This window comes from Haemaphysalis longicornis, unplaced genomic scaffold, assembly GCF_048455015.1.
Source record: "Haemaphysalis longicornis isolate Haplotype H1 unplaced genomic scaffold, Haemaphysalis longicornis Haplotype H1 scaffold_1, whole genome shotgun sequence".
Taxonomy (NCBI): domain Eukaryota; kingdom Metazoa; phylum Arthropoda; class Arachnida; order Ixodida; family Ixodidae; genus Haemaphysalis; species Haemaphysalis longicornis.
The window spans coordinates 262,697,931-262,709,996 of NW_027526203.1; the positions used below are offsets into that span (position 1 = coordinate 262,697,931).

The 12,066-nt window shown below is 48.3% G+C and overlaps 1 protein-coding gene across 1 annotated transcript; it reads left to right on the plus strand.

Annotated features, from left to right (window-relative positions):
• Window positions 1-8,589: 8,589 nt before the first annotated feature.
• LOC144145213 (histone H2A-like) lies at window positions 8,590-9,304 on the plus strand. The gene has a single exon (XM_077676750.1). The coding sequence runs from the start codon at window positions 8,818-8,820 to the stop codon at window positions 9,259-9,261; it is 444 nt and encodes a 147-aa protein (XP_077532876.1). The 5' UTR covers window positions 8,590-8,817; the 3' UTR covers window positions 9,262-9,304.
• Window positions 9,305-12,066: the final 2,762 nt, after the last annotated feature.

Below are 12,066 nucleotides of genomic sequence, written 5' to 3' on the forward strand. Positions count from 1 at the left end.
GACCATTGATTTGATACCCATCACATCCTAGCGGAATCAATTTGAACGTTAAACCAATCAATGACTAACCATGACTATCTCATGATATAGCCCTACCACATTTTTGTCCCACGTGATTTTCCTTATCGGAACCTTCAATTTGATACCCCGGACACCCAGTGGCATCATTGTGAATTTTAACCTAATTTATGACCCATTTTGACTATGTCATGATAATAATCAGGAAGCACGTGATTACCCTCATCGAGACCTTTAATTTGATACGCCCTAGCGTCATGAACCTGAATTTTAACCGAATCTTTGATTTACCATGACTACGTCATGATATATCCATATCTCATGTTCGTCCCGAATGATTCCCCACATCGAGACCTTGAATTTGATTCCCCACATGCCCTCGCAGCGTCATTTTGAATTTTAACCCAATCTATGACTCATTATGACTGCCTGATGACTACAATCAGGAAGCATTTTTTTTATTTACCCCGCGTGATTCCGTTAATCCGGACCTTTCATTTGATACCTTACACGCCTTAGCCTCATCAGTTTCACTTTTCACCCAATCTAACGTGGTCATTATTCTGTCTTAAGGGGCGCTGCCCAGTCAATTCAGCTAATTCATTTGAAACAGTAGAAAGGACAGCCCCCGCCCCCATTTCCCCCCGGCTCTCACCTCTTCCTTTGTGACCCCTAGTATATCAAGCCGTTAACAGTAGCAGGCGAACAACCAGCACGCCAGCGCCGCCGTGTGCTTTCCCACCACCCTTTCCCACGCTCTTAGTGGATCCGTCAGGAGGAAAAGTTAAGACAACCCTTTTTTATGACCTCACCAGTCAATTATCACTCACGCGCCCAGCCGCGAAAATTAGGTATACAGCAAGTGCTTATGGCCATAAAAATTCTACAAGAAACAAAAAAAAATCAGACACCACCTCCCTCCCAACCGATCATGCAGATCGCGATTGGTGCCATACCCGCAGGTAACTTGAATTCCGAGCCCACAGTGACGCATGAAACTTAACAGCCAACCATAGCTGCCTGCTAGGCTACTCATATGTACTCAAACTCCAAATGGACTTAAAACTCCTATTTACTCAGAACTCAAAATGTACTCAAAACGCAATATGTAATCAAACTCAAAATGGGCTGAAACTCAAAATGTACTCAGAACTCAAAATGGACTCAAACTCAAAATGTACTCAGAACTCAAAATGGACTCAAACTCAAAATGGACTCAAACTCAAAATGTACTCAGAACTCAAAATGATCTCAAACTCAAATTGTACTCAGAACTCAAAATGAACTCAAACTCAAAATGGACTCAAACTCAAAATGTACTCAGAACTCAAAATGGACTCAAACTCAAAATGTACTCAGAACTCAAAATGGACTCAAACTCAAATTGTACTCAGAACTCAAAATGGACTCAAACTCAAAATGTACTCAGAACTCAAAATGGACTCAAACTCAAAATGTACTCAGAACTCAAAATGGACTCAAACTCAAAATGTACTCAGAACTCAAAATGGACTCAAACTCAAAATGTACTCAGAACTCAAAATGGACTCAAACTCAAAATGTACTCAGAACTCAAAATGGACTCAAACTCAATCGGACTCAAACTCAGTCGTGATCACTCGGCTCAAACTCACTCAAGCTCAAACTCACCATGCCACACTAGCCTCGCGCTCACTCAAACTCAAACTCACGCGTGAGTTTGAGTCCAAATGAGTCTGAGTGAGTGGACTCATGAGTGAGTTTGCCGACCTCTGGTCTGGAAGCACGAAAGTTTCACGTGGAAAACGTTCCATAAAATATTTGGCTGGCGTGGAAAAAATGAACGTATCTGTGATGAACGCATTTCACTTGCAGGATAATTCCAGTGCCTTGAGTTTGTCAGTGCATGGTGATCCTTTTAGGGACGAAACCCCTCAAGGAACTCGGGCTGTCGGCGTCTCCTGTGGTCCTCGTCCCATGTAGTCACGGTACTAAAACACCGGGGCACTAGTTTTCCAACGCCTCGCGCTAGAACGTAACGCGTACTAAAAGAAAAGTGCATGATGCATAAAACCGGTTCAAAATAAACTAACATGATTTAAAGATTTGTGGAACCCTCCCTGTCCGGTTCAGCGCTTCAGCAATCGTCAAGCACATAGGCGGGTTATAATTTGTGTTACACTCAGGTGTTCGGTCGAAGCAAGAAAAGGCATACTTTCTGGGGCTTGTTGATCACGGAGGACAAGTCCCCAGGGCGAAACGCGGGCATTACACTGCGCTCGCGTTGACCGCTGCCACTACCACAAACTGGGGCAGATGGGGCATGCAAATTGCTTAAATCCGCTTCAACGCAAGAGAGGGCGCCACCGCCTCAGCAAACGCCCGATTTCTCCTCTCATCGGCGTTTCTCCGGCGCCCAAGCAGTGCCCGCCGTGTGGCGAGGGGATACTTACAATTTTCTGCAACCTTAGATTTCAGTCAACCTAATAAACAAGCAGGGTTCCGTAAAGGCTATTCAACAATGGACCATATTCACACGATCAATCAGGTGATAGAGAAGTGCGCTGAGTATACTAAACCCCTATATATAGCCTTCATAGATTATGAGAAAGCATTTGACTCGGTCGAAACCTCAGCAGCAATGCAGGCATTGCGTAATCAGTGTGTAGACGAGAATTACGTAAGAATACTAGAGGATATCTACAATGGGTCCACAGATACCATAGTCCTACATAAGGAAAGCAGTAAAATACCTATAGGGAAGGGCGTCAGACAAGGCGACACAATCTCTCCAATGTTATTCACAGCATGTTTACAAGAGGTATTAGAACATTGGATTGGGAACAGGTGAGCATAAGGGTTAATGGAGAATACCTCAGCAACCTCAGATTTGCTGATGACGTTGCCTTGCTAAGTAACTGGGGGGACGAATTGCAAAGCATGACTACTGCCCGGGACAAGCACATAATGGTGGGCCTGAAAATTAATATGCAGAAAACTAAAGTAATGCTCAATAGCCTCAGGAGAGCAGACCGGTTTGAGATAGGTGGCGAGGCAGTGGAAGTGGTAAGCGAATAGATCTACTTAGGCCAAGTTGTGACCCCGGATCCCAAACATGACGCAGAGATAATCAGAAGGATAAGAATGAGGTGGCGTGCATTCGGCAGGCATCATCAGAGAATGAATGGCAGCCTACCACACTTCCAGAAGAGTAAATTGTATAACAGCTGCATCTTATACCTGTACTCACCTACGGGGTAGAAACTTGGAGGCTCACTAAAAGGGTTCAACTTAAATTGGGGATGACGCAGCGAGAAATAGAACGGAAGATGATAGGTGTAACGTTAAGGGACAAAAAGAGAGCGGAGTGGATCAGGGAACAAACGCGTTTTAAGGACATATTAGTAGAAATTAAGAAGAAATGGGCGTGGGCAAGGTATGTATAATGTAATGCAAGGTAAGATAACCATTGGTCATTAAGGGTAACAGAGTGGATCCCTAGAGAAGGAAAGCGTGGCAGGGGGCGGAAGAAAGTTAAGTGGGCAGATGAGATCAAGAAGTTTGCAGGGATAAATTAGTCGCAGTTAGTACAGGACCTTGATAATTAGAGATCTATGGGAGAGGCCTTTGCCCTGCAGTGGGCGTACACAGGCTGCTGCTGCTGCTGCTGATGATGATAATGATGATACACTGCATGCTTCGCCCCTTCCCAGGATTCACGTTAGTGGAGGTTGCCCTGGATTTTTAGGTTCACCAGATCATTGAAACAATATAGAGGTTGCAACGCTCGCTATAACATTTTCCCGCTTCGCAAACCAGTATCTCTCGCTAACGTGTTCCATTCCTGCCGTACAGTTGGTCATGTGCCGTACTTACTGGTTTACATTACTAGATCTAATATGTACACTCGGCAGCAAAAGTTTCCGGGACGCCATTTCGCAAATCGAAGTCTACTTCTCTGATGACAGATGGCTCGCCCCTTCATGTGCATTGCTAAGTGAAGCATCACACTTTGGAGTATCATCGCTATACGCATGGCAGCAGCAATTAGCCACCAGGCAGCACAGGGAGGTCACTAATGTTAGTTCCAACTGCGCGGCTTGCTATGACCGTACACTGGCCCAAAAGCGATAATATACGACACGAAGGCCTGTGTAGGGGAGGACTATATCCGGACACCGTGCTCGGAAAACACCGGGAAATTATGTGGACGGCATGGTGCATCACGTCGGCTTGCCCTAAGAGTTTGGGGTGGCCACCAGGGCGGTTTTCGACCGGGAAGCAAGGTTTTTCTCACATACTGCTGATGGCCGGTTAAAAACCGAAACTGGCATGTATTTGCCTGACTTTTTTACTCGTAACTTCAAATACCTGTGCACCTCAGCTGTTACAAGCCAGTATTACGTTTTACGCGTACTACAATGTGCCACTATTACTCCAGTCTACCAGGTTCACTGGTTCGTACGTTAGTGGTTTGTCGTAAACTTCCACTTCGCATCCACGATGAGTTGCATTGGAGACTAGGGCAAAAAAAAAAAAGGAATAAGACAACTAGGTCGACATGATTTATGTGTAAATCCTTCACTCCATCCCGTCCCCGCATTCTTCCCTCACCCATCCCTCCCTCCGGCCAAGGTGTTTCTAAAATATTCGAGCACAACACTTTGGCGCCTGGTAAAAGGGTTTAGCGGCGGCGAAGGCGATATCTGCGTAACCCAGCGAGCGAACGAGACACACAAGGCAGAAATAGAACGGAGGAGGAACGCTAGCGAAAGTGTGAGGGGGATGACGGCACGCGATGCGTCATCTCCCAGTACGTCGCCACGGCTCAGTATGTCTCACTGCCTCCCCCTCACACTTTCGCAACGCGTGGCCGCTGAGGAGCGCACTCTTCCTCAGACTTTTACACTTCCGCCAGACGCTCTCCTCCTACGTTCGTGGCTCATTCGAACCACGTGACATTTGCGCGGGAGGTTCAAAAACGATTTGCCACAACATGCTCGACTACGACGATGTGCGCTGCGAGATAACGGCAGAATACCACGCGCCGCCGTGCATTCGCTGATCACGAAATCACTTCCTGAGACGCAGCAAATATGCGCGGTGAGGCAGAAGATTGCAGTTCGCGCTGCGCACACATTTCCCATTAGGGAGCATAGTAATCGTCAGCTGCTTTTTCTTCTTCCGTTCCCCTCCTTCGTTGGAGGTTCTCTTCTTGGGGAAAACAAGGTAACCCTAACAGGAAGATGGTAGTCAAACTGGAAGAGCAATTGATTCTCTAATGACTCTGAAAGAGCTCTGTCCTCTGTGCTCTGCACTTAAACACAGAAATTTTGGACTGTGTATGTCTGTCTGCCTGCAAAGGAATTTTTATTTTTCTCTTGTAACAAAAGTAAGTACAAAACACTCGTGGTTACGCTTTTCCACGTTCACATACTCGGTCCGTCCGTTACATGGCAGGACGACATCTCTCCTTGCTATTAACAAAGCAGATACGAAATGAGTGAAAACATAACACGGCTTGAACACGAATGCAAATGACGTACACTTCTTGGTACATAAATTGTGCACTGAGAGGACAGCCTGTGTCCTGGGAGGGGGGGGGGGGGGACTACTCTCCCACCCCAAGCACCAGCTCCCTTTACACAAGACGTTTCATTTATTCGGGGTCTTCCTTGCTACATACGCAACTACAAAACATTCAACTGCAAAAACAAATACAAAAGAAACCGACCATTGGTTTGTTGACTGTACCGCATACACTTATTTGGCCCACCTTCCCATTTGGGGCCACAAAACTTATTGAATACTCAGAACATGACTTCTGTTTACAGAATGCAATTGGAACTACTTTTGGCAGTAGCAACACAATCACGCGGTTTACATCCGCACCACATGGCTTACACCTGTAAAAACGCAAGTACGCGGCTTACATTTGCGAGCCCGCTCACTTTGTAGTAGAGTGAGGCGCCAAGTGCACAGGTGCGGGAGGAAAGTCTCACCGCCCGAGGCGCTTGCGCCTTTTAAAAGCCTCCCCTTAGGTTCCCGTAAACTTGACCCGTACGTTATTGGAGTGCAACTCAAGTGCACTCACCTTTATGAGCCTCCCGTTATATTCCCATGAAATGTAGCCCATGAATTGGAGTGCGGCTCAGGCGCACCCGCTTTTATAAGCCTCCCTTTATGTTCCCATGAAGCGTAATCCGTGTATTGGAGTGCAGCTCAAGTGCACTCGCCCGTTTTGAACCTCAATGAAAGGACAAGACCATTTTCTCAAGAATTCTTCTTCCCCTAAGAAGAAGCCCGTGACTCGATTTAGCCACACGGCCAAAGTGAAACTGAACCTGCGCAATAGTCTTATACACCCACAGCCAAGCCTGAACGTCTAAGTTCGGTGGCAATCTTCACACTTGTCAACATTGTTCAACAAGAACAAAACATTACGCAAATGTGAGGCAGAAAATCAATTCATACGTGATATTTGCAGTGCTCCTTTATTAATAAATTCATGGATGCTTGTTTTCTGGCCTATCAAGTGAAATACTACATAAACTGCAGAAAATCTTCGCCTGCTGTAGCTCGCGCCACTATAGCTCCTGGAAGAATTTTAGGAAATCAAACCGCAATAATGACAAAGGGTTCCACTTCACGTTCCACGTGGAGCAGGGAAACGTGGGCAACACACTTCCACTGCGCCATTCGGCTCTGCAGCCTTGCTTGCCGTCAAACCTCCCAGGTGGCGCTAGCACACTCAGCACTCCGCCGTTGGTTTGTTTTTGACCGTATTTACACCTGGCTTGTTTTTGTTACGGTAGAAAGTAATCGTTTCGTGAAACATGGGGTATGCTTGACAAACAGGGTCACGTATATATAAGGCAACGTCGCTTACGCCAAGCGTCGCGCAGCTAAAACAAGCATAGTGCGCCCAGTACCAACTGCAGTGCGCATTGGTACTTCTATGTTTACGCGTATTTTCGTAACTTTTGTTGTTTACCGCACCATTCTTACTGCTGTAAAATGGATATGCATTGCATTTAGGCGCAAATAGCTCGTCCGGCAAGCTTACAAACCCTGCCTAATTTGCGTTTGCTTTTGCCGGCCTCAGCCAATCGCACAGCTGGGCTCATATGACATCATTGGTTCTGTTGCGGGAAATGAGCTAGTGGGTCGCATGCCCATTCTCTTTTCCCCTAATTATATAGCTTATTTGAGCGAAGAGTACGTTAAAAGTGGTACCAGTATGATTCTAACGAGGCGACCTTTCGAATGAACCAAACTTATGTTTTGTCTTCATGGCTCCCTCAATTCACAAAACCGCCCCCCCCCCCCCCCCAAAAAAAAAGGTGATAGAATGTTGAAACACGAAGTATATATAGGCAATTCATGTAGTTCCAAACTACTACAACTGCTCAGTACAGCATGTTCTTGTGCTAGTTGGTGTTGCCTTTTAAGAAGAAAAAAACTGCACGGAAAGGATGGTACTATGACGAAAGACAGGACGAGCGCCATGGCTCATACATGGCCACATTATTCACTGAAAAGCACACCTAAGGCATATCTGAGGTGAAATATCAGTACATAACCGAGGGTACCAGCGCCCTTATAATTAGAATACACGTTGGGTTGTGTTTTACAATAGCGACTGAAAAAAAAAAAACGTATTAAAAAATGGTGTCGAAGAGAGGTAAATAAAACAAAACTGGCTCGAGGTCCAACGAACAGAGCCGAAGCAAAATTTCCCAACAAGTGGTGCGCGGGCAGTGAGAACGCGAGAGAATTCTATTAAATTGAGCGAACCCTGTGGCCTTCACCACAGGAAAAGCGAGAGAGTGATGGGAAGAGCGTGGAGAACATGCACATGCTTCGCTGACATTTGTATAATTATCTTTATCCACAGCCAGAGTTATGTGCTAGTACACAACTGCGAGAGGCCTGAGGCGGTGGGTAATACAAATAAATAACGAGTCAACAAAGTTGTGTGCATGGGCCCGTGCTCGAGCACTGACTTGCTGAGTCTGAATCTGGCGTTTTTATAAATTTCTTATAAAATTGCACTGTTTTATACACTGTGTAAAAGACGAGTGGTTAACCGCTGGTGTTGAACGAAAAGTAGCCGCGATAAAATAATGGTTTGCTTTAATGGCTAAGATCACAAGACGTCAGTGGCAGGTTTTGTAGCCAGATAATCAGGTTGTAAAGAAAAGTAGGCATATATATATATATATATATATATATATATATATATATATATATATATATATATATATATATATATATATATATATATATATATATATATATATATATATATCCATGGACACATGCGACGAGTTGTGAGGACAAGTCGAGAAGAAAATAAATGCGTGCCTACTTTTCTTCACAACCTGATTATCTGGCTACAAAACCTGCCGCTGGCGTCTTGTCATCTTAGCCGTTAAAGCAAACCATTATTTTATCGCGGCTTCCCCTTCCACTACGTTGCCCCAGATGCCTTCTTTTTGTGGCGGTCGGTGCCTCGACGCGTGACGGAAGTGCTGATAACTCAAGCAGGCCGATGACGCGTTCGTAGATTCCATTTTGTGAACGGAGGCAGCGACGAGCATCGACGAGTACGCGATGTTTAAAAAAATTACGCCCCACACCACCATGATGTGTGATAACTTCCGGTTCAACCGCTCTCGGGAAAAAAACAATATTGGCCAATAGGAAAACAGGCACGTGACCACTGCCCACTCCTTAAATCACCGCAGCCAGCGTCCCCGCGCTCATTCCTTTGATCAACCACACCTTTGTTCGACCACATCCGACCGGGCCTGCAGCATGTCAAGCCGGGGTGCCGGAGCGAAGTCGTCGTCCAAGTCTCCCAAGACCAAGTCCCGGTCGGCGCGGGCGGGCCTGCAGTTCCCCGTGGGGCGCATCCACCGGCTGCTGCGGAAGGGCAACTACGCCGACCGCGTCGGCGGGGGCGCCCCGGTCTACCTGGCCGCAGTCCTGGAGTACCTGGCGGCCGAGGTTCTCGAGCTGGCCGGCAACGCGGCCAGGGACAACAACAAGAGCCGCATCACGCCCCGCCACCTGCAGCTGGCTGTGAGGAACGACGAGGAGCTGAGCAAGCTGCTCGCCGGCGTTACCATCTCCGAGGGCGGGGTGCTTCCCCACATCCCGGCGGAGCTGCTTCCTAAGAAGTCTTCCACCGGGGCTCCGAGCGCCTCCGGCCACCACGGGCGCAAGGACGACGACGCGGGCCCCAGCCAGGACTATTAGCCCTTCGCTGGACGCGGTAATAAATTAGTGTCCCCAGCCACAAGTGCCTGTGTGTGGATATTTTTTTCTCCCAGGCTTGCTGGCGTACAGTGCGCGTCAGGCTTGTCTAGGGCAAGCGAGCGCGCGGCTTCCGAGCATGCTGGCGACACCTGCTCACAGAACAGGGAGGATCTGCTGATAGTGGCTGGGTTGGAGATAGCTTGCCATTGCGCGTGCGTGGATCTCGGACAGGCTCGGGTCGGTCGTCTTATAGCATGGGCCTTTATAGAACGTAGACGCCACACCCCACAAGGGGCGCTTTTATTTTGAAGTGCCAGTCGTAGGCGGTGACACGGGGTAAGCGCGTAATTTGACGCGATGCATTATCAGCGCAGCCGTTAGTTAATCGCACAAAGGTTTTGACGGAAAGCGCTGCAGTGCGTTCTTGTTGCGTGCTTTTTGTTTGCTAAACATGAGATTCAGAAGATTAGCGGAGGTCGTTTTCAAGCATTGCGTAACCGCCTGATGGGTTATTGCACCGCGTCGAACGACGCGTCTATGGGCTGTCAACGTCTCGGCTGCCACTGTGAAAGACAATCGCCCCTCGAGGGTGGTGGCGTCTGCAAATTCGAGCGGCGCATGCGAAACCAAGACCGGCCCGACCCTGTCCGGGATCGGCGCACGCGCAATGACAAGCTATATCTAACCCAGCCGCTATCAGCAGATGTCGCCCGCACGCTCCCAAGCCGTGCGATCGCTTGCCCTAGACAAGCCTGACGCGCACTGTATTTAAAACGGCTGCTAGCGTGCTGTTGTTCTTTTCTGGGAAATTAACCCAAGGGAATGTTAAGTTGTACCGCATTGTAGCGTCCACTCTTAAGCGTCTTCGCGATATGTGGTAGCGGCTGTTTGTCTCGGTATTTTCTTCTGGTGGTATAGGTGCGTTGCAAGTGTGTGAGCGCGCTGCCAGATACCATCAGCGCCATCGCTGAGGCCAGTATACTGCGAATAATGCTAGAAGCCGCGTTAAAGGTTGGTTGAGAAGTATAAATGGGCTATCACCGTCGGCAAGCGCGCATGCGTGTTCGACTCCTTTCGTTTACCGCCGTTGTAGCTACACGGCGCTCCTATGCGGTTTGGCCACAGCTCCCGTTCTTCGCAGTCTCGTCTCACTCCCGCCTGCCCTGCCCAACGTGCGCCGACATGTGTCGAGGGCCTGTTTGTGTCGCTGCTAGTGATACGTGTTCCCCGTTACGTTCGGTATTAACCCCATTGTGGGTGACAAAGGGACCCTGCTTAAAACATGGCGGTGAGTGCCTTTCTGATGATTGTAGGGTTTATCGCACCGACGCAACGCAGGCGATGAGGCGCGCCGTAGTGGAGGGCTCCGGATTAATTTTGACCACCTGGGGATCTTTAACGTGCGCCGAAATCTCGTACACACGGGCGTTTTTGCTTTTCGCCTCCATCAGAACAGCAGCCGCCGCGGGCGCGCGGGAATCGAACCCGCGACCTCGTGCTCAGCAGCGAAATTAAGAGCGTATATCTGACCGCTGCGAGTTCAGCCGTATGACGTCACTACTATACCCCACTCGTGATTTATCCTTTGTACTTCCACAGCCGAAATAGCCCGTCTCGGCAAGCAAGTTTTGTTTTAAATTGCGGCGGTGCCTTGGCTCGGGATGTCTTGGTATCGTAAACCTACCTGTTCCAGCCCCGATACACCACTACACGCATTTCTGCCGCCTGTCGGGCCAGAAACTATGCTAGATCCCTTACTCCGGAATGTACGCTGTTTAACGAACAGTTCGGTGAATAATCTTGGTTGGGACCTGAATGGCGGCATGAATTTTCGTGAAAGGCACCCTGCACCGCTGATAGAGAATGCGTTCACTCTTTCCTTTGTGCCCGGAAGCACTGCGAAAGCTGCAGCTATCGCCAGCACAGAGCGGCACGGCGCATACTTCACTCGTCTCAGAAAATACGCCTCCCAGTTTCTGCTCTGCTTTTAAGTGGCTATCTAATGTGTTCATTGCTGACACTGAAAGGAAGCCTCGTCATCGCTTGATCGACGTCATTCAAGCGCGCAAACAATCCGGACCAAATACGACCAACAGCGAACTCGCGACCACTGTGTTCGCTTCTTCGGCTGCATTGTTCCGCTCCTTTTATCTGCAATCTACAGGCGACCACCAAATAAAACGGCCAAGCGAGTGTTGCGCGAAGTCCTTTGGCGCGTCACCTGGCTCAGCGCCTGCTGAACTTGAGACAGTCGTGTGCGCATGCGTGCCTTTTATGAATGCATACCGATATCCTCGATTTCAGCCGAAGCCGCTTCATTTGTATCGACTGTGGCACCCGGCGGCGCTTTGTGCACGCTGAGAAAGCGACATGATTCCTGAAAGCAGCCGGCAGCCTCCGGCATGCACCAGATATATGTAATATTTCACGTTCAGCTTCTAGAAAATGCGTGCACCAGACGCTTGTTCTCATTTTATTTTCTCAAAAGCAGATCGGCGTTGGAGCAAGTGAACGATAAAGCTTCTCCCAAAGCTTCTCCCTTGCCGGTTCTTATATCAGCCGTTTGTTCGTCAAATAAGATCGAGTTAAATCACGTTTGAGTCAATTTAGCGTCGACTTGTTCCAACAGCACTTCGCTTTACAGTCAATAAGATGACGATAAGAGGGGCACCTGACGAACATGCTATCTTGAAGTTGAATGGTGTGTGTGTGTGTGATGGGGGGCAAGGAGGTACAGGTCTTCAGCGCATGCCAGCCGCTGTGCAGAATCGTGGCGCTTGCTGGACGCGCCACGTAAAGCGCCGC

Bases quoted from the DNA above. Each gene is read 5' to 3' on its own strand.
- LOC144145213 (XM_077676750.1), top strand. From the start codon at position 8,818: ATGTCAAGCCGGGGTGCCGGAGCGAAGTCGTCGTCCAAGTCTCCCAAG.